General features: G+C 42.2%; 1 protein-coding gene across 1 annotated transcript in view; it reads right to left on the reverse strand.

The window, feature by feature from the left end:
• Positions 1–24,103, reverse strand: part of LOC120046710 (transmembrane protein 150A-like) — an 87,259-nt gene that overhangs the window by 17,337 nt on the left and 45,819 nt on the right. The window contains exon 5 of the mRNA XM_038992147.1: positions 2,088–2,215. Within this exon, the coding sequence (XP_038848075.1) occupies positions 2,088–2,215 (128 nt within the window). The remainder of the gene's footprint in view (positions 1–2,087; positions 2,216–24,103) is intronic.

Here is a 24,103-nt window from a genome sequence, read left to right on the forward strand (position 1 = left end):
ACTAGTCAGGTTCGAGGGAAAGATGAACAGAGCAAAGTACAGAGAGATCCTTGCTAAAAACCTACTCCAGAGCGCTCAGGACCTCAGATTGCAGCGAAGGCTCACAATGACCCTAAGCACACAGCCAAGACAATGCAGGAGTGGCTTCGGGACAAGTCTCAATGTCCTTGAGTGGCCCAGCCAGAGCCCGGACTTGAACCCGATCTAACATCTCTGGAGAGACCTGAAAATAGCTGTTCAGCGACGCTCCCCCTACATCCTGACAGAGCTTGAGAGGATCTGCAGAGAAGAATGGGCGAAATTCCCAAATACAGGTGTGCCAAGCTTGTAGTGTCATACCCAAGAAGACTCGAGGCTGTAATCACTGCCAAAGGTGCTTCAAAAAAGTACTGAGTAAATGGTCTGAATAGTTAAGTAAATTTGATATAAAAAAAATCATTTTTTGCTTTGTCATTATGGGGTATTGTGTGTAGATTGATGAGGGGTAAAAACAACTTAATACATTTTAGAATAAGGCTGTAACATAACTTAATACTTTCCGAATGTACTGTAGTTGTGGAACAGTGTTGCATTGCTGAACTACCTTGTGCTATGTCAAACAACCATGTACAGTTGTGAAACAGTTGTGGAACAATGTTGCGTTACTGAACGTATGTACCTGATGTAAAACGTGTGTGAATCACGGTTGTTGAACCGTGTTCTGTTGCCTTCAGAAAGTATTCATACCCCTTAACTTATTCCACATTTTGTTGTGTTACAGCCTAAATTCAAAATGGAATAAACCATTTTTCTTTACCCATCTACACACAATACCCCATAATGACAAAGTGAAAACATGTTTTTAGAAATTTTTGCACATTTATTGTAAATGAGATACAGAAATAACTGATTTACATAAGTATTCACACCCCTGAGTCAATAAGTTACAATCACTTTTGGTAGCGATTACAGCTGTGAGTCTTTCTGGGTATGTCTCTAAGAGCTTTGCACACCTGGATTCTTCAAGCTCTTTCAAATCTTGCCATACATTTTCAATCTGGTGTAAGTCAAAGCTGTAACTAGGCCACTCAGGAACATTCCATGTCATCTTGGTAAGCAACTCCGGTGTATATTTGGCCTTGTGTTTTAGGTTTTTGTCCTGCTGAAAGGTGAATTCATCTCCCAGTGTCTGTTGGAAAGCAGACTGAACCAGGTTTTCCTCTAGGAATTTGCCTGTGCTTAACTCTATTCCGTTTCTTTTTATATAAAACAAAACTCCCTAGTCCTTGCCGATGACAAGCATACTGATAACATGATGCATCCAGGACATAAAGGTAATTACTTTGCCACATTTTTTTCAGTTTTACTTTAGAGCATTATTGCAAACAGGATTCATGTTTTTGAATATTTGTATTCTGTACAAGGCTTCCTTCTATTCACTCTGTCATTTAGGTTAGTATTGTGGACTAAATACAATGTTGTCGATCCATCCTCAGTTTTCTCCTATCACATCCATTAAACTCTAACTGTTTTAAAGTCACCATTGGCCTCATTTTGAAATCCCTGAGCGGTTTCCTTCCTCTCCGGCAACTGAGTTAGGAAGGACGCCTGTATTGACTGGGTATATTGATACACCATCCAAAGTGTAATTAATAACTTCGACATGCTCAAAGGGATATTCAATGTCATTTTTTTTTTTTTACCTAGTTACCAATAGGTGCTCTTCTTTGTGAGGCATTGGAAAACCTCCCTGGTCTTTGTGGTTGAATCTGTGTTTGAAATTCACTGCTCAACTGAGGGACCTTACAGGTAATTGTATGTGTGGGGTACAGGGATGAGGTAGTCATTCATGTTAAACACTATTATTGCACACAGAGTGAGTCAACACAATGTATTATGTGACTTGTTAAGCACATTTTCACTCCTGAACGTATTTAGGCTTGCCATAGCATAGGGGTTGACTACTTATTGACTCAAGACATTTCAGCTTTTCATTTTAAATTATATATAATTTTTTTTAAATGAAAAATATAATTCCACTTGACATGATGTGATAAATGTGTAAAAAGGCAAGGGGTGTGAATACTTTCTGAAGGAACTGTACATACCTGGAAGTTGCCGACCATGATGAGTCCTGCAGCACAGATCCAGCCAGTGGAAAGGCCTGCTGTGTTCAACACACAGTTCTGATGCTTCTCTATCACATGGGCATAACGCAGGAGGACTATCACTATTACTATGGAGAGAGAGAGAGAGAGAGAGACACAGAGAGATAAATATAATTGTATTCATTGTGCAGACAAAATAAACACACTATGGGACAGAAGGAGGGGGAGAAAAAGTTTAATTCTGACAGTAAACATGAGCCTAGGGGCAGAGTGACGTTATGAATGAACAGCAAAAGCAACAACAAAAGCAGCTAGCTAGAGTTCCCCTGCAGCGTGGCATTAAGCTGAAGTGACACAGACAGTGGTAAGAAGAAAGTAAATGGTTTCATTGTGTGTGTGTGTGTGTGTGTGTGTGTGTGTGTGTGTGTATATATATACAGTGGGGAGAACAAGTATTGGATACACTGCCGATTTTGCAGGTTTTCCTACTTACAAAGCATGTAGAGGTCTGTAATTTGTATCATAGGTACACTTCAACTGTGAGAGACGGAATCTAAAACAAAAATCCATAAAATCACATTGTATGATTTTTAAGTAATTAATTAGCATTTTATTGCATGACATAAGTATTTGATACATCAGAAAAGCAGAACTTAATATTTGGTACAGAAACCTTTGTTTGCAATTACAGAGATCATATGTTTCCTGTAGTTCTTGACCAGGTTTGCACACACTGCAGCAGGGATTTTGGCCCACTCCTCCATACAGACCTTCTCCAGATCCTTCAGGTTTCGGGGCTGTCGCTGGGCAATACGGACTTTCAGCTCCCTCCAAAGATTTTCTATTGGGTTCAGGTCTGGAGACTGGCTAGGCCACTCCAGGACCTTGAGATGCTTCTTACGGAGCCACTCCTTAGTTGCCCTGGCTGTGTGTTTCGGGTCGTTGTCATGCTGGAAGACCCAGCCACGACCCATCTTCAATGCTCTTACTGAGGGAAGGAGGTTGTTGGCCAAGATCTCGCGATACATGGCCCCATCCATCCTCCCCTCAATACGGTGCAGTCGTCCTGTCCCCTTTGCAGAAAAGCATCCCCAAAGAATGATGTTTCCACCTCCATGCTTCACGGTTGGGATGGTGTTCTTGGGGTTGTACTCATCCTTCTTCTTCCTCCAAACACGGCGAGTGGAGTTTAGACCAAAAAGCTCTATTTTTCTCTCATCAGACCACATGACCTTCTCCCATTCCTCCTCTGGATCATCCAGATGGTCATTGGCAAACTTCAGATGGGCCTGGACATGCGCTGGCTTGAACAGGGGGACCTTGCGTGCGCTACAGGATTTTAATCCATGACGGCGTAGTGTGTTACTAATGGTTTTCTTTGAGACTATGGTCCCAGCTCTCTTCAGGTCATTGACCAGGTCCTGCCGTGTAGTTCTGGGCTGATCCCTCACCTTCCTCATGATCATTGATGCCCCACGAGGTGAGATCTTGCATGGAGCCCCAGACCGAGGGTGATTGACCGTCATCTTGAACTTCTTCCATTTTCTAATAATTGCGCCAACAGTTGTTGCCTTCTCACCAAGCTGCTTGCCTATTGTCCTGTAGCCCATCCCAGCCTTGTGCAGGTCTACAATTTTACCCCTGATGTCCTTACACAGCTCTCTGGTCTTGGCCATTGTGGATAGGTTGGAGTCTGTTTGATTGAGTGTGTGGACAGGTGTCTTTTATACAGGTAACGAGTTCAAACAGGTGCAGTTAATACAGGTAATGAGTGGAGAACAGGAGGGCTTCTTAAAGAAAAACTAACAGGTCTGTGAGAGCCGGAATTCTTACTGGTTGGTAGGTTATCAAATACTTATGTCATGCAAATTAATTACTTAAAAATCATACAATGTGATTTTCTGGATTTTTGTTTTAGATTCCGTCTCTCACAGTTGAAGTGTACCTATGAGAAAAATTACAGACCTCTACATGCTTTGTAAGTAGGAAAACCTGCAAAATCGTCAGTGTATCAAAAACTTGTTCTCCCCACTGTATACAGTGGGGCAAAAAAGTATTTAGTCAGCCACCAATTGTGCAAGTTCTCCCACTTAAAAAGATGAGAGAGGCCTGTAATTTTCATCATAGGTACACTTCAACTATGACAGACAAAATGAGAAAAAAAATCCAGAAAATCACATTGTAGGATTTTTAATGAATTTATTTGCAAATTATGGTGGAAAATAAGTATTTGGTCACCTACAAACAAGCAAGATTTCTGGCTGTCACAGACCTGTACTCGTTACCTGTATTAATGGCACCTGTTTGAACTTGTTATCAGTATAAAAGACACCTGTCCACAACCTCAAACAGTCACACTCCAAACTCCACTATGGCCAAGACCAAAGAGCTGTCAAAGGACACCAGAAACAAAATTGTAGACCTGCACCAGGCTGGGAAGACTGAATCTGCAATAGGTAAGCAGCTTGGTTTGAAGAAATCAACTGTGGGAGCAATTATTAGGAAATGGAAGACATACAAGACCACTGATAATCTCCCTCGATCTGGGGCTCCACGCAAGATCTCACCCCGTGGGGTCAAAATGATCACAAGAACGGTGAGCAAAAATCCCAGAACCACACGGGGGGACCTAGTGAATGACCTGCAGAGAGCTGGGACCAAAGTAACAAAGCCTACCATCAGTAACACACTATGCCGCCAGGGACTCAAATCCTGCAGTGCCAGACGTGTCCCCCTGCTTAAGCCAGTACATGTCCAGGCCCGTCTGAAGTTTGCTAGAGAGCATTTGGATGATCCAGAAGAAGAGAATGTCATATGGTCAGATGAAACCAAAATATAACTTTTTGGTAAAAACTCAACTCGTCGTGTTTGGAGGACAAAGAATGCTGAGTTGCATCCAAAGAACACCATACCTACTGTGAAGCATGGGGGTGGAAACATCATGCTTTGGGGCTGTTTTTCTGCAAAGGGACCAGGACGACTGATCCGTGTAAAGGAAAGAATGAATGGGGCCATGTATCGTGAGATTTTGAGTGAAAACCTCCTTCCATCAGCAAGGGCATTGAAGATGAAACGTGGCTGGGTCTTTCAGCATGACAATGATCCCAAACACACCGCCCGGGCAACGAAGGAGTGGCTTCGTAAGAAGCATTTCAAGGTCCTGGAGTGGCCTAGCCAGTCTCCAGATCTCAACTCCATAGAAAATCTTTGGAGGGAGTTGAAAGTCCGTGTTGCCCAGCAACAGCCCCAAAACATCACTGCTCTAGAGGAGATCTGCATGGAGGAATGGGCCAAAATACCAGCAACAGTGTGTGAAAACCTTGTGAAGACTTATAGAAAACGTTTGACCTCTGTCATTGCCAACAAAGGGTATATAACAAAGTATTGAGATAAACTTTTGTTATTGACCAAATACTTATTTTCCACCATAATTTGCAAATAAATTTATTAAAAATCCTACAATGTGATTTTCTGGATTGTTTTTTCTCATTTTGTCTGTCATAGTTGAAGTGTGCCTATGATGAAAATTACAGGCCCCTCTCATCTTTTTAAGTGGGAGAACTTGCACAATTGGTGGCTGACTAAATACTTTTTTGCCCCACTGTATGTGTGTGTGTTTAGCGCATCCAAGTCATTTCGGAGAAGTGAGTTACAAGCATGGAAAACTCACTCCCTTGTCTCCAGGGCTAGTAGGAATAGGAAATGATCCCTCTGTCTTGGTGTTCTGGTTTAACATAGTGAATCACTTTGAGAGAAGGAGGAAGAGAGCTAATTGGCGTTTACTGGTGTCTCTTTATGTTGCATATCAGAATGGCTGGCTGTCTAGCCAACTGTCCTGGTCAATAGGGTTCGGCTGATTCTGAATAAAAACCACAGTTTCAGTATTGAAGCCTTCAATAGTAACAATATATTTAATTTGTATAGCGCTTTTCATTACAACAAGAATCTCAAAGACGCTCTTAAAACAACGAAACAAAACATTTTAGTTAGCCTATTGACAACTCTGGGTGGAAGATCTTCCACGGTCATCCACAGAGGCAGGGGTAAGTCTAACAGTCACATCCTGTGTCCGATCCTGTCTCATGCGAGACCTGAAAATAGCTGTGCAGTGACGCTCCACATCCATCCTGACACAGCTTGAGGATCTGCAGAGAAGAAACCTCAAAAATACAGGTGTGCCAAGCTTGTAGCATCATACCCAAGAAGACTCAAGGCTTTAATCGCTGCCAAAGGTGCTTCAACAAAGTAATGAGTAAAGGGTCTGAATACTTATGTAAATGTAATATTACATTTATTTTGTATATATTTATTTTTTAATCTAAAAACCTCTTTTTGCTTTGCCATTATGGGGTATTGTGTGTAGATTGATGAGGAAAATCCATTAATCCATTTAAGAATAAGGCCGTAACGTAACAAAATGTGGATAAAGTCAAGGGGTCTGAATACTTTCCGAATGCACTGTACAGTAGGCCAACTCCTATTCTGTTCTTCTGAAATAGATTTTCTTCATATCATGTTTCTTTAGACCCAACTAAAATAAATCATGGATTTATTGTGATGGTGTATTGATTTATTAGACTTTTTTTTAAATGTAGCGGCTTGTATGCAGCTTGTATGAGTGGAGGCCTGGAGATGCTAAACGTGTTTATGTTAATTAACAGTCAATTACCGTGAGGCCAGCAGTCTTTTCTATGACAATAACCGCTAAGCTTAGGCCACATGCAGCTGCAGTCAACAGGGATAGTCCACCTTGAAATAAACCATTGGGGAAAGAATTTACTGAGCATCTGCCATCTTCTACAGTCTGCAAGCCACTGCCATCTCTTGTTGTTTCAAATAAAAACAGTTAGCTAGCTAGCTAAAATGTTAGTGCTTGACCCTACTGTAGGATTTTAACGATGAAACATGTTGATGTTTGATAACAAAATACATTTCCCTCTAAAATGGCTGAACCTCTCTGATACTACATTTAGTGTTGTTTTCCAATAGCAACAGAATCCTTCTGAGAATACCTGTCATCCCATAATAGATTACAATGCAGATTCAGGATGTGCACTAACTAAAGCAATTGATGTGTTAGCACCTGCAGTGACCTCCATGTTACCATGGAAGGACATAGAATCTCTGAACAAGGTTCACTAGCTGGAAGAAAAATTAGCCTGAAACGGAAAGGGTGTTATGTTTGCAATGGTGTGTCCTAATGAATACGACACTGGCCTTGCAATGGGACATGGCTATGGACATTTCCAACCGCTAATGCCAAATTAAAGTAAATGTGCCCCCACCACAGAACAGCATGTGCCTGTTCCTCACACTGGTTCTCTCTGAACTCAGGAAAGAGAGGGGGAAACTGAGTCATGGCTTTGAGCCAGACCCAGATATTTTGGGTCTGACAAAGCCTTATTTTCCACCGTAAGTCACACCACACCTCACACTTCAAATAAACACATATAGATTTGACACAAACACACACACACACACACACACACACACACCAGGGCTGCACAATTAATCAAATCCCGATCGAAATTGCGATATTGACATGTGCAATGCCCATATCGCAAGAGAATGCGATTTTCTACTTTCTTTGACGGGAGAGGTTATACAAACAAATGTCACACCTTGATCTGTTTCACCTGTCCTTGTGATTGTCTCCACCCCCTCCAGGTGTCACTTATTATCCCCAGTGTATATATCCCCATGTTTCCTGTCTCTCTATGCCAGTTCGTCTTGTTTGCCAAGTCAACCAGTGGTTTTCCTAGCTCCTATTTTTTCCCAGTCTCTTTTGGTTCTAGTCCTCCTGGTTTCGACCCTTGCCTGTCCTGACTCCGAACCCGCCTGCCTGACCACTCTGCCTGTTCTGTCTTCAAGCCTGCCTATTGACTTGTACTGTTTGGACTCTGACCCGGCTTATGAACTCTCGCCTGTCCCCAACCTCCCTTTTGCCTACCCCTTGGATTAATAAATGTCGGAACTCAACCATCTGCTTCCTGTGTCTGCATTTGTGTCTCGCCTTGTGTCTTGCCTTGTGTTCTTATAAACAAGCCTGGTGCCCAAATTGATGAAGTATGTTGCGCAGCTGCGAGTTGAGTGGAGACGAATGGATTCAGTTCAGGCTAGCTAGTTTATGCTTGTGGCTGGAAACTTTAGCGAGAATTTGAATCTTGCCTGTCGGGGTTGGGACTTGGGAGATGGTTAAAAATCATTCCGTTTTTGTCAGAGTAATTGTTTTTTTTTTACAAAAATGTAGACGTTAATGCCGTAGGCCTAGTTGTACATTTTCAGTGAAAATCACTAGTTACAATAAATCTGCTTTAGCTGTCACCCTTGCCTGATATTGGCTACACTAGCTTTGCCTGGCTACCCAAACTCCTTGCTCTGGCGAAATGCTACACCACGCCCACGGACGTTAGTTTGATCTCCGCAATATGTCTGGATCCGAGTACATCACAGACAATTTCTTGAATGGAAATACATTCTAGACCATCTGATTGGTCCCAGAAACCGATGGGTTGTGCCAGAGCCAGAACACACGTGGGTAAAGCAGCATTTTAGAAATTCATTATTGGCTTTGATACTCTGATTGGTTAGAGATGGATGATCCATTCACTGATTACTTTATTTCAGGCAACACACCTCATTTTGACATCACCACAAACTTTAATGATGGCAGTCTCAGACTAAAGTATGTAGTGCAGCGGAAGGCAAACACTAGCTAGCTACTTTCCTCTCCTTACGGGACAGCAGTACTCCTCAAGCAGAAGCGCAGAATTCTGAGCCCATGTTGTGTTGCCGGCTTGCAGTGCAAACTCTCCCCACTGAGCAGTAGATGTATCATAGTGACATCTAAATGGTTACTACTTTGATTATTATTATTATTTATTTTAAGGGTGGTTGCTACTAAAGTTATTACTCGTGTAGGCTGCTATCCTACTCAAAATAAAATCAAGTGGAATGGAACAAATTGGCTACGTTAGCTACCACTGGTGACGTGATAAAGCTGCCCAGTGGGAAGCAACTCACGTTGGCAAGCACCTCGATACAACACGGTTGCAATGGTCATTCATTGTCATAACGTTAGCTATTTGGCATGTCACGGTTACTTCCAGATGATGGCCAATACTACAAGTCATTTCTACCTCACCTATCGAAATAAACATTACTTTATATTACAAGTTTTAACTAGTGCCATGCTGCTGTTGTCAGCATAAACTAGCTAGCTGGGAAAGGCTCATCATGACAACCGACTAAACTCACTGAACCGAATCCATTCATCTTCAATTTGGGCACCAGGCATGTACAGTGGGGAGAACAAGTATTTGATACACTGACGATTTTGCAGGTTTTCCTACTTACAAAGCATGTAGAGGTCTGTAATTTTTCTCATAGGTACACTTCAACTGTGAGAGACGGAATCTAAAACAAAAATCCAGAAAATCACATTGTATGATTTTTAAGTAATTAATTTGCATTTTATTGCATGTCATAAGTATTTGATCTCCTACCAACCAGTAAGAGTTCCGGCTCTCACAGACCTGTTAGTTTTTCTTTAAGAAGCCCTCCTGTTCTCCACTCATTACCTGTATTAACTGCACCTGTTTGAACTCGTTACCTGTATAAAAGACACCTGTCCACACACTCAATCAAACAGACTCCAACCTCTCCACAATGGCCAAGACCAGAGAGCTGTGTAAGGACATCAGGGATAAAATTGTAGACCTGCACAAGGCTGGGATGGGCTACAGGACAATAGGCAAGCAGCTTGGTGAGAAGGCAACAACTGTTGGCGCAATTATTAGAAAATGGAAGAAGTTCAAGATGACGGTCAATCACCCTCGGTCTGGGGCTCCATGCAAGATCTCACCTCGTGGGGCATCAATGATCATGAGGAAGGTGAGGGATCAGCCCAGAACTACACGGCAGGACCTGGTCAATGACCTGAAGAGAGCTGGGACCACAGTCTCAAAGAAAACCCTTAGTAACACACTACGCCGTCATGGATTAAAATCCTGCAGCGCATGCAAGGTCCCCCTGCTCAAGCCAGCGCATGTCCAGGCCCGTCTGAAGTTTGCCAATGACCATCTGGATGATCCAGAGGAGGAATGGGAGAAGGTCATGTGGTCTGATGAGAGAAAAATAGAGCTTTTTGGTCTAAACTCCACTCGCTGTGTTTGGAGGAAGAAGAAGGATGAGTACAACCCCAAGAACACCATCCCAACCGTGAAGCATGGAGGTGGAAACATCATTCTTTGGGGATGCTTTTCTGCAAAGGGGACAGGACGACTGCACCGTATTGAGGGGAGGATGGATGGGGCCATGTATCGCGAGATCTTGGCCAACAACCTCCTTCCCTCAGTAAGAGCATTGAAGATGGGTCCTGGCTGGGTCTTCCAGCATGACAACGACCCGAAACACACAGCCAGGGCAACTAAGGAGTGGCTCCGTAAGAAGCATCTCAAGGTCCTGGAGTGGCCTAGCCAGTCTCCAGACCTGAACCCAATAGAAAATCTTTGGAGGGAGCTGAAAGTCCGTATTGCCCAGCGACAGCCCCGAAACCTGAAGGATCTGGAGAAGGTCTGTATGGAGGAGTGGGCCAAAATCCCTGCTGCAGTGTGTGCAAACCTGGTCAAGAACTACAGGAAACGTATGATCTCTGTAATTGCAAACAAAGGTTTCTGTACCAAATATTAAGTTCTGCTTTTCTGATGTATCAAATACTTATGTCATGCAATAAAATGCTAATTAATTACTTAAAAATCATACAATGTGATTTTATGGATTTTTGTTTTAGGTTCCGTCTCTCACAGTTGAAGTGTACCTATGATAAAGATTACAGACCTCTACATGCTTTGTAAGTAGGAAAACCTGCAAAATCGGGCAGTGTATCAAATACTTGTTCTCCCTACTGTACATACAGCCTCTCCCTTCTTTGACACTCCATTAATACAACAAAAACTAGACCACGTTACCTCCTCCAATGAGATGCGCTAGACTCCGTTCATTCACTCACTACATGCACAGAGGATGCTGACCAATCACAAGCAGGCTCACTCACTCTCTGCATCCATTGCACATGCTGACCAATCACAAGCATCCCCGCTTAAAGTGCACAGTTAGATGCTGGTGAGGAGAAAGGGCTTCACCTCACCGTAGTACATTTCATGTCTAAAAGTATGTGGACACCCCTTCAAATTTGTGGATTTGGCTATTTCAGCCAAACCCATTGCTGACAGGTGTATAAAATCGAGCACACAGCAATTGCAATCTCCATAGACAAACATTGGCAGTAGAATGGCCCGTCCTGAAGAGCTCAGTGACTTTCAACATGGCACCGTCATAGGATGCCACGTTTCCAACAAGTCAGTTCATCTAGTTTCTGCCCTGCTAGAACCTGCCCGGTCAACTGTAAGTGCTGTTATTGTGAAGTGGAAACACCTAGGAGCAACAACGTCTCAGTCGCGAAGTGGTAGGCCACACAAGCTCTGTCCTCGTAAAAATCATCTGTCCTCGGTTGCAAAACTCACTACGAGTTCCAAGCTGCCTTTGTAAGCAACATCAGCACAATAACTGTTCGTCGGGAGCTTCATGAAATGGGTTTCCATGGCCGAGCAGCCGCACACAAGCCTAAGAACACCATGCGCAATGCCGGGCGTCGGCTGGAGTGGTGTAAAGCTCGCCGCCATTGGACTCTGGAGCAGTGGAAACGCATTCTCTGGAGTGATGAATTACGCTTCTCCATCTGGCAGTCCGACGGATGTATCTGGGTTTGGCGATGCCAGGAGAACGCTACTTGCCCTAATGCATAGTGCCAACTGTAAAGTTTGGTGGAGGAGGAATAATGATCTGGGGCTGTTTTTCATGGTTCGGGCTAGGCCCCTTAGTTCCAGTGAAGGGAAATCTTAATGCTACAGCATAGAATGACATTCTAAACGATTCTGTGCGTCCAACTGTGTGGCAACAGTTTAGGTGCCACAAAAGATCTGAACTCATCACAAGTGGCCACAGTGACATTTTGCCATAGGGTGGAGAGAAATGTTTACAGTTTTTAGTGAGAGTGATTAACTAAATCAATGCAAGAAGTTGGTGGGAGCCATCTCTTCCAGCTGGGGAATAAAAGAGGGCACTGGGTGAAGCACAAAATCATGCACAGAACGAGCAGTATGGATGGTGGCATTGTCATGTCAGGATGAGCCTGCAGGAAGGGTACCACATGAGGGAGGAGGATGTTTTCCCTGTAACGTACAGCGTTGAGATTGCCTGCAATGACAACAAGCTCAGTCCGATGATGCTGCGCCACACTACACCCCAGACCATGACGGACCGTCCACCTCCAAATCGATCCCGCTCCAGAGTACAGGACTCGGTGTAACGCTCATTCGTTCAACGATAAACGCGAATCCGACCATCACCCCTGGTGAGACAAACCCGTGACTCGTCAGTGAAGAGCACTTTTTGCCAGTCCTGTCTGGTCCAGCGACGGTGGGTTTGTGCCCATAGGCGACGTTGTTGCCTGTGATGTCTGGTGAGGACCTGCCTTACAACAGGCCTACAAGCCTTCAGTCCAGCCTCTCTCAGCCTATTGCGGACAGTCTGAGCACTGACGGAGGGATTGTGCATTCCTGGTGTAACTTGGACAGTTGTTGTTGCCATCCTGTACCTGTTCCGCTGGTATGATGTTCAGATGTACCGATCCTGTGCAGGTGTTGTTACACGTGGTCTGCGACTGCGAGGACAATCAGCTGTCCGTCCTGTCTCCCTGTAGCGCTGTCTTAGGCGTCTCACAGTACGGACATTGCAATTTATTGCCCTGGCCACATCTGCAGTCCTCATGCCTCCTTGCAGCATGCCTAGGGCACGTTCACGCAGATGAGCAGGGACCCTGGGCATCTTTCTTTTGGTGTTTTTCAGAGTCAGTAGAAAGGCCTCTTTAGTGTCCTAAGTTTTCATAACTGTGACCTTAATTGCCTACCGTCTGTAAGCTGTTAGTGTCTTAACGACCGTTCCACAGGTGTTCATCAATTGAACACTCCTACCGAAGGTGGCTCCCCTTCCTGTTCGGGTGGTGCTCGGCGGTCGTCGTCACCGGCCTACTAGCTGCCACCGATCCCTTTTTCCCTTTTCTGTTGGTTTGGTCTGATTTGTTTCACCTGTTTCTCGTTTAGACGTTTAGTTTGGCTATTTAAGTCGGTAGGCCCGCCTGCTCTTCGTGCGGGCTTGTTTATTCCCACTTTGTATGTGGGGTAGTGCAATCTGGGTTTGTTTCTTGTTTTGGGCATTTTGTTTTATGACGCTCAGTTTCGTTGTATGTACTATTTTGCCCGGTGCTGATTAAAGCGCTATTCAGAACTTTCTGCCTCCTGCACCTGACACCTGCATCCGAGTTTAGTAATGCTGCTTACTCAAAGGTTAAAATCTCATCTTTCTGGTAAATTGCAAAGGTATAGTCACTTTCGAAGTACACAGTACAAATATGATACAAATATTTAAACTATATGATGCATTACCTATTCAACAAAACTGTATGAATAAGGCTTGAAATGACTTATATACTTTCTAAATATAGCATAATCAACTTATAAAATGACTAACTATAAGATTTCACCCTCATAACTGTAAAATACATATTTGTATGTTTAGTGTTAGAAAAAATGTGCACAGGGCTTCCTGAACTCGTTAGGAACTTGCCTCTATCATTTCATATGAATCTTGTCCGTCTATGACAAACAGAAAGTTTTTTGTTTAAAATCTATGAATTATATTAGATTAATGGCTAGAAATCGATCTTTGACTGTGCTACCGTGATGAAACCACTCTCTTCTGCAGCACTACGATGTCAGCGGCTGTGATTTATAATTTGAATGTTATTTATTTTACATAATTTGCACAACATTTCACAACTTTGTTACAGCTGTATTTTCCAGCCCCAGTTTAAACATATCAAATCAAACTTTATTTGTCACATGCGCCGAATACAACAAGTTTAGACTTTACCATGAAATGCTTACTAACAAGCCCTTAACCAACAGTGCAGTTCAAGAAGAGTTAACCCTAAATGAAGCAAATGTAAGTTTGGTTATTACTTTGTGTCAAAATAACTGAAATGATGTCACTATGTCTTTAGGGGCAGTCAATAAAAAAATTAAACAGCCAAACAGTAGACATTATTTTTATGTTAAAAAGTTCAATAAAACAATGTTGGAAAATATTTGTTTCATTTGGTTTTGTATTCAGTTAGCACAGTATGAATTAATTCCTATGATCTCATTGTAGAATTGAAAAAAAATGAATATTTAAAGATATTTTCTATAAATCGTGCAGCCCTAACACACACACACACACACACACACAGAAATATATCTAAATCAGTCACAACACACCTCAGTTAAATAGGTCAGGAAATTCTCTGGGTTGTCAAATGCATATACAAACACGTGTTATTTGGCTTGACCGCATGCTGTGTATTTATGAGTAGTAACTGGCAGGAAACAATGCATTTACACCCAAACACTGCCAGTGTGTTTACTGCCCTGTTAAAACTGGTGATATTACTGGAGTGTAGTAGCCTGCAGACAGGCGGTTGACATTTTGGGATAGGGTAGAGAATGTCATACCAGGGGTATCTAAGTAGTTGTAGCTCAATAGGATTAAGAAGGCAAGAAGAAACCTGCTCTGCAGTACCATATCCTAACTTGAGACTGACTTCAAGATGGAATCCGCACCACTGTCTGCACCAGCACCTTTGTTTGTGGTCGAAACTGAGCTGAGGTGCATTGAGCAGTGTAGTAAAAAATCAAAACAGCTCATATTCTGCTGTTCTATCGCGTGTACAATGATTTCAAAGCGGGAAAGAACCCGTGTTTGTTGTTTGCAGTAGGGTCGTTCCACCAATTCGGTGCCTTTCGAGAGGTGTAACTTGGCCCCAAAAAACGTTAATGTCACGTCTACTCCCGCTCCGGCGGTCTACTAACCACCGGTCCTGGCAACCCATCGTTATGCACACCTGCACAACCATCATTATGCACACCTGCGTCTCATCATCAGTCACACCTGGACTTCATTACTCTCTTGATTACTTACTCTTTTGTTATCAGTCATCAGGTAGTATTGTTTATGTTTCCATGTCAGACATTTCTCTTGGTTTGTACCGTTCCATGTTCATTATTATAAAACTCACTAACTGCACCTGCTTCCTGACTCCCTGCGTCTACGTTACAGTTTCATTTCATAACAATTGAACATTCTGTCAAAAAGAGCACATTTTCGAATTCATAAAAAACAAGTTCTCATCATAAAAAAGACTAGCCTATAGTAGTGCCAAATAAGGTAACAGGGTTGATGACTTCATCTTAAAACCGCCATACATGAAAGCTTGTTGTTTGCAACAGTGAATGGCAGTTGAAAGCAAGCGGCACAAAAAAATTGTCATTGTTAAAACATTTCTAGCCTGTCTATCTATGGGTAACAGTGTTAACCTCGACCCACTCAGTTTTCCACCACAAAACACCAGAAAATGGCCAAAAGAGTAGGACCAGCTCACATGCTTTTACACTGCGTTGACTATTAGATGTTCAATGTTTCTTTAGAATATTTTTTTTTTAAAGGAATAGTTTCACCACATTAAAACAAGAGTTCAGTTCACGTAACAGGCTTGACTTTAAAATGAGGGACAGACGTAAGTGAATCGCTAATCTCAGGAAATAAATAATCATCTTCAGAAATGACTGTCAAAGCAACAACATAACTAGGACTTTACAACGATGGTGAAACTAGGAGAAATGTTGGGGTTAAGTAGGTTAACATCTTCATAGATGTCACAGAGGTTGCACAGAGGGACATGTCAAAATGCAGAAGTCTTTATTCATATAAAAAAATCTGATTTATTGAATTCTCCATGTGGTCTATATTAAAAGGCACTGCATTTAATATAACAGGCTTTTGAAATACAATATTGTTGAAAAATTTCAACTTAAAATATCAAAGGGACACAAAAGTAACTCTTTTCGTTGTTGTTGTAATATCCCAAATGGATTACTAGTTGTCTAGTCTGTGTTTCATAAATGTGCAAAGAGTATAAAAATTGGCATTTATATCAGGAATGGGCAACTTGTTCTCATTCTGAGAAATATGTTCTTAACCAGGTAGGCTACTTGATTTCAATATCTTAAAGTGAACAGGCTATGTTGTTCAAACAGTTGGAGATAGACAGGAGGGTAAATTCATAACAGTTGAACTGTTCTACCTTGTTAGCAACCAAATACTTCCTAGTTGGCTAGAATTTAAATACAAAGATTAGCTGGCTACTCACTAGCATGTGGGCTTGTGCTTGAGAGATTGTTTATGAGACTAGTGTTCATTTTCTACAACGCCTGCTATAAGAAGTTGTTAATTATTAGTGAATGTGCATTGTGCATGGTTCTGGTACAATTTGTAACAAAAATATAATTTTCAGACTTGAAAGCCAGACCAGTGATTTTTGCAAAATAGCAGGTTAAACTATTTTGACAAAAGAATTAAATTATTACTTTGTCTTATTGTTGTGGAAGGCTTATATTTAGCCTAGGTATAATTTCACATGCAGTGTATTGACCTTAAATTGTGCAACAAAGCTTATTTAGAGAAATCTAGATATATATCGTGAATAGCCCAAAAGTTTGAAAAACATTGAGATATGATTTTTAGGCCATATCGACCAGTCCTAGTTTGAGTTAGTTTGGGCAAAACACTAATTTGACCCTCTATGGAAAGGCGAGTCTCCCACGAACACGTAAATGTTGATGTTTTGCTCTAGGATGCCCACTAGCCTCACAAGACTCGTCTGAAGGTAGCCCGGTATCAGTAAAAAAAAAAAGGAAGTATACAGTGCATTCAGGAAAGTATTCATACCCCTTGACTTTTTCCAAATTTTGTTACGTTACTGCCTTATTCTAAAAATGATTAAATTAATGTTTTCCCTCATCAACCTATACACAAATCAAATCGAATTTGTCACATGCGCCGAATACAACAGTGAAATGCTTACTTACAAGCCATTAACCAACAATGCAGTTTTAAGAAAATACTTTTTTTTTTAAGTAAGAGATAAGAAAAACAAATAATTAAAGAGCAGCAGTAAATAACAAGAGCGGTGCTATATGCAAGGGTACCGGTTCAGGGTCAATGTGTCAATGTGCAGGGGCACTGGTGTCGAGGTAGTTGAGGTAATTATGTACATGCAGGTAGGGTTATTAAAGTGGCTATGCATAGATGATAAGAGAGTAGCAGCAGCGTTGGGGGGGGTGCAAATAGTCTGGATAGCCATTTGATTCGATGTTCAGGAGTATTATGGCTTAGGGGTAGAAGCTGTTTAGAAGCCTCTTGGACCTAGACTTGGCGCTCCAGTAACGCTTGCCGTACAGTAGCAGAGAGAACCGTCTATGACTAGGGTGGCTAAAGTCTTTGACAATTTTTGGGGCCTTCCTCTGACACCGCCTGGTATAGAGGTCCTGGATTGCAGGAAGCTTGGCCCCGGTGATGTACTGGGCCGTACGCACTACCCTCTGTCGTGCCTTGCGGTCGGAGGCCGAGCAGTTGCCATACCAGGCAGTGATGCAACCGTCAGGATGCTCTCGATGGTGCAGCTGTAAAACCTTTTGAGGATTTGAGGACCCATGCCAAATCTTTTCAGTCTCCTGAGGGGGAAAAGATTTTGTCATGCCCTCTTCACAACTGTCTCGAAGCTCTCAACCTGCTCCACTACAGCCCCTTCAATTAGAATGGGGGCGTGCTCAGTCCTCCTTTTCCTGTAGTCCACAATCATCTCCTTTGTCTTGATCACGTTGAGGGGGAGGTTGTACCACACAGTCAGGTCTCTGACCTCCTCCATATAAGCTGTCTCATCGTCGGTGATCAGGCCTATCACTGTTGTATCATCAGCAGACTTAATGATGGTGTTGGAGTTGTGCCGGGCCGGGCCGTGCAGTCATGAGTGAACAGGGAGTACAGAAGGCGACTGAGCACGCACCCCTGAGGGGCCCACGTGTTGAGGATCAGCTTGGCGGATGTGTTGTTACCAACCCTTACCACCAGGGGACAGCCTGTCAAGAAGTCTAGGATCCAGTTGCAGAGGGAGTCTCAACGTCAACAGTGAAGAGGCGACTCCGGGATGCTGGCCTTCTAGGCAGAGTTGCAAAGAAAAAGCCATATCTCAGACTGGCCAATCAAAATAAAAGATTAAGATGGGCAAAATAACAGACACTGGACAGAGGAACTCTGCCTAGAAGGCCAGCTTCCCGGAGTCGCCTCTTCACTGTTGACGTTGAGACTGGTGTTTTGCGGGTACTATTTAATGAAGCTGCCAGTTGAGGACTTGTGAGGTGTCTGTTTCTCAAACTAGACACTCTAATGTACTTGTCCTCTTGCTCAGTTGTGCACTGGGGCCTCCCACTCCTCTTTCTATTCTGGTGAGATACAGTTTGCATTGTTCTGTGAAGGAGTAGTTCACAGTGTTGTACCAGATCTTCAGTTTCTTGGAAATTTCTCGCATTGAACAGCCTTCATTTCTCAGAACAAGAATAACGTTTCAGAAGAAAGTTCTTAGTTTCTGGCCAATTTGAGCCTGTAACCGAACCCACAAATGCTGATGCTCCAGATACTCAACTAGTCTAAAGAAGACCAGTTGTATTACTTCTTTAATCAGGACAACAGTTTTCAGCTGTGCTAACATAATTGCAAAATGGTTTTCTAATGATCAATTAGCCTTTTAAAATGATAAACTTGGATTAGCTAACACAACGTGCCATTGGAACACAGGAGTGATGGTTGCTGATAATGGGCTTCTGTACGCCTATGTAGATATTCCATAATAAAATCTGCCGTTTCCAGCTACAATAGTCATTTAGGAGTGGCATTTGAATGTTTTTCCATTTTTTTATCAACATGTGACTTGTTTCAGGAAACTAGGTGTACTGTCCGTCGCGGGTCACTACTTCGCAGGAGAGCCATGAACTTAATCTTCTTCTTTTTTTTAAATCAAAATAAGTTTTTGGGCAGAAATGCCTTCTGGAACGTGTGAACTTTCATGTGCCTTAATAACAAACTTGTATGCCATCTGTAAATATGAATAAAATTGTTAAATTACAAGTCTAGTTGATTTAGCCACAGAAAAAGACGCTAGCCATTCCCGCTAGCCATAATTGGCTGAGATAATGAGTGGGCTGGACATGCCGAGAGATTCATTCGGATTGGTCTGCCATATATAGCACGCTTCTGTCTATTTGAGCTGGTCATTAATCCAGTCTAACGAGGCTTTAAAAATATATATATTGCATTGTAGATCTGCATAAGTGTTGCTCTCCACTTTCTGGAGGACCGAGTTTTGAAATCAGGGGAATTCAAGTATGATAGCCAAGGAGATGGAGAAACCATGGCATCCAAGACAGAGGGAGAAGCGTTCATCCATGTATACAGGTAAGAGTAGCAAAATTTTCAGATATTATACATTTCAAATTTTGTCTGAAAGTCATTTTCATTGCAAGTTAAAGCTTACTGTTAGCTGGCTGGCTCACTAGATAACGTTACTTGTATGATCTGTGTCGTAATATTATTCATATCTAAAAAAACATTTGCATTGGTAATTATAGCCTAATGTTAACTAGCTAGCTAACATTGAACCTAGTTGGTTAGCTTTAGCTACCTGCAGATTCATGCATGGTGCATGATATCATACATTGGGATTAAGATTCATTATTTAGCTAGCTTACTAGCTAAACAATGAAGCTAAACATGTCTAAACAAAAGACTCCACTATGCAAGTAACCATTTCACTGTACTGTTTACACCTTTTGCATGTTGTGCATGTGACAAATAAACTTTGATTCAATTTGATATGGTGTATGTTTACCAAAGACGGTAATGTGAAGAACAACATGACCTGCACCAAAGTCAGATTAAGGATATAGGCCAAGGACTAGACACAGTGTATTTTTACTACTACATTTTGCTACTACTTTCACCACTTTTAGTCTTGAAATCTTAGGTTGTTTACTACATTAATGTATTCACTCTGTTTAGCACATACCCTCACATGTGAATCCTTAAAGAGATGAATGGGGCTAACATGCTGACCAGACCGGACACGTCGCGTGCGCGAGCATTGCAAAATAAATTTAGAAATCCATGTTATTCAATTATTGCACCCACACTGCTCGCGCGCGCTAACCAGCGTCTGCGTTACCAAGGGCTAAAATAGAAGTAATTCCTATTTCTGACACAGATCGCGCTGCAAGTCCTGCCTCTCCCATCTCCTCATTGGTTTATAGAAGCAGGTACCCACGTGCCATCTCCTCAATGGTTATACCCACGTGGGTGATTGAAAGAAACTGTTTTGCCGGTTGTCGTGGTAATACTATGAAAGTGTAGATGAGATCACCATATAAATTCAAAGATGAAAAAGCCTGGAAAGAGGAGATGTGGACTAGAAACGATTCGGTTGACCGTTTTATGTGTGGATTAATTGTTGGAGTAGAGGACCTTGTGCATTTCAGGTAAAATCACAACTCAATGTTTATATCCCAGGACAAATTAGCTAGCAACAGCAAGCTAGCTAAATGGGACAAATTAGCTAGCAAGTGCAAGCTAACTAGCTAAATTGCCATACATGTTTAATGCTTTTCGACCTGTCCCCAAATTAATGTCATTGGTTCAGAGTTTGTTTTGATATTTTAACCTGCGTGTCGTGATCGCGTTTGGTGTAGGGGGACAAAATACATTTATGCACAATAGTGCACGCGCACAGCCGGTTTATGTTCCGTGTAAGGCTTAAGAGGGTGTGAACGATGCTGAATGGGTGTAGACAAAGAAGAGCTCTCCAGTAGGTGCACCAAAACATTCAGTGTACGATATACAATTTTCTATTATGCTGCATAGGTGGTGGGTCACAAATATCTTTTCCAATAACCAAAAATCTTATATTTTCAGCTGTTTGAGGCTGGTGTACAAAACCGAAAGTAAATGACACAAAAACGAAACTTAAGAACGGGAAGCATAGCGCACATAGGACAGATCTACCGCTTCTTAGCCTTTCTAGCCCAGGGGTTCCGCTAGCGGAACACCAACAACATTCCGCTGAAAAGGCAGCGCGCGAAATTCAACTTTCACACATTAACAAGTCCAATACAGCAAATGAAAGAGAAACATCTTGTTAATCTACCCATTGTGTCTGATTTTTAAAATGTTTTACAGCGAAAACACAACATATATTTATGTTAGATCACCACCAAATCCAAAAAACACACAGCCATTTTTCCCAGCCAAAGATAGAGTCACAAAAGCAGAAATAGAGATCACTAAAATGAATCACTAACCTTTGATAATCTTCATCAGATGACACTCATAGGACATCATGTTACACAATACATTTATGTTTTGTTCGATAATGTGCATATTTATATCCACAAATCTCGGTTTACATTGGCGCCATGTTCAGAAATGCCTCCAAAATATCCGGAGTAATTACAGAGAGCCATGTCAAATAACAGAAATACTCATCATAAACTTTGATGAAAGATACATGTTTTACATATAATTAAAGATACACTTGTTCTTAATGCAACCGCTGTGTCAGATTTTTTTTAAACTTTACGGAAAAAGCATACCATGCAATAATCTGAGACGGCGCTCAGAAATACACAACATTTCTCCGCCATGTTGGAGTCAACAGAAATACGAAATTACATCATAAATATTCCCTTACCTTTGATGATCTTTCATCAGAATGCAGTGCCAGGAATCCTAGTTCCACAATAAATCGTTGTTTTGTTCGATAATGTCCATTACTAGTGTCCAATTAGCTACCTTTGCTAGCACGTTTAGTTCACATGTCCAAACGCTGGCGCCGGTCAAGGCGAACTCAGACGAAAACTTCAAAAAGTTATATTCCAGGTCGAATAAACTGGTCAAATTAAGTAGAGAATCAATCTTCAGGATGTTGTTATCATATATATCCAATAACGTTCCAACCGGAGCATTCGTTTTTGTCTACAGAGTAATGGAACGCATGGCCATATCATGACTAGTGCGCGTGACCAAGAACTAGCACTCTGCCAGACCACTGACTCAAATAGCTGCCATCCGGCCCCACATCACACTAGAGGCTTCATTCCACGTTCTACTGACTGTTGACATCTAGTGGAAGGCGTAAGATCCATATCTTACTGGGATGTGAATAGACGATGGGTTTAACATCAACCAGCCCCAGAATTTCCACTTCCTGTTTGGAAGTTTGCCTGCCATATGAGTTCTGTTATACTCACAGACATAATTCAAACAGTTTTAGAAACTTCAGAGTGTTTTCTATCCAATAGTAATAATAATATGCATATATTAGCATCTGGGACAGAGTAGGAGGCAGTTCACTATGGGCACACGATTCATCCAAAGTGAAAATGCTGCCCCCTATCCCTAAAAAGTTAGACTTGCTTTCAATGAGAATTACACATTTCTATGTGAATTTGGTTGGGTAGCCACAAAAGTGACATATTACACATTTAAGCTCCATTTCTCAATGTCAACCTCTTGCCCTTTATCCCTAGTTCCTACATCAGATATCTCCAATCCTCAAGGGTCACAGTGCATGCTGGTTTTCATCCTGAACTTTTAACCAGCCACTGATTTCGTCCCAAAAAATCCTCAATCAGTAACATTGGTGTATAAATAAGATCTAAGGTTCAGGGAGAACAGAAAAACAGCAGCACTGTGTGTAGCCTAACTCAAGGCCCTGAGATGTGAGACAGACTCCTATGGACCAGAGTATGGCATGACTCTGATAGTGACTGCTGCGGAGTCAGTTTACTGACTGAACCAGAGGGTGTGATCCATCCCTGAGCCCTTGTTCTATGCACAGTCCTACACGTCTTCAGCTCACCACTAGCCAACTATAATAACATCCTATTGTTTCAGCCAGACCTCAGGGACCCAGTGGAGTGTATTTGTGTGTGTGTGTGTGTGTGTGTGTGTGTGTGTGTGTGTGTGTGTGTGTGTGTGTGTAGGACCGTTTGATGGCTGGATTATGTAACTGATGACTTTAAGAATGTTAAGAAGAATATGTTAACTGTTACCTGTTAACTGTTAAAAGGCTTAAAAGGCTACGCTAAGCTAAGTCATCTATACTCAACGTTGTTTCAAAATGTCCAGGCGAATGCCCACATACACATGTGCACACAGACACACACACAGAGAGTGTAGAGCTCTGACAGAGCACGACCCTAGCTCAGGGGTCGTGGTTGAGTAAGAGCTCCAGACCAACACAGAGACTTTCACTGCTGGGTGTCAGGTGGTTCACACTGGACTGCTATGGACAGAGAGCTGGCAGCTGTTCGCCCCCCCCACCACATATACACACACACCCACAAATGTGTGTCTCCCTAGCAGAACTCAAGGCCATACAGAAACTCAGAGTGGTCATAACCATAACATGATGACCATTGCAATGCTGGTCAGATTGTAGTAACCCTGAAGATGACATGCCAAAAGTGTTTCTCAAATTTCACCAGAACCATAAACTAATGAGCTAAGGCATCTGCTTCTATATACTCTAAAGAAGCATTTCCCAGATGCTTTTATCTAAACAAAAGCAATGTTTCTTCAATTTATACCAACCATCTAAAGCTCCCTCTCCCTGTTTTCTATCCAATATGGCGTGATTGGCTATCTGTGTTCTCTGTGAGGTCAGAGTGAAGTTAAGTCAAGGAGAGCTCTTATCGAGGCTCCGGGAATGAGAAATGTCCTGGGCTACATCCCAAATGGCTATTCCCTATATAGTATTAGTGTACTACTTTTGACCAGAGCCCTATGGGCCCTGGTCAAATGTAGTGCACTATGTAGGGAATAGGTTGTCATTTGGGTCACAGACCTGCACTCAAAGATGTAATGTTAAAGCTGCTACAGCCAGCCAGCAGACCTTAAATAGCAGTGCTCATCAGTTCTCCTCTCCCGTGATAGTAGGGTAGGGACACGGAAACACACACACACACAATTAAGTG

The sequence above is a fragment of the Salvelinus namaycush genome, chromosome 4 (assembly GCF_016432855.1).
Source record: "Salvelinus namaycush isolate Seneca chromosome 4, SaNama_1.0, whole genome shotgun sequence".
Classification (NCBI taxonomy): domain Eukaryota; kingdom Metazoa; phylum Chordata; class Actinopteri; order Salmoniformes; family Salmonidae; genus Salvelinus; species Salvelinus namaycush.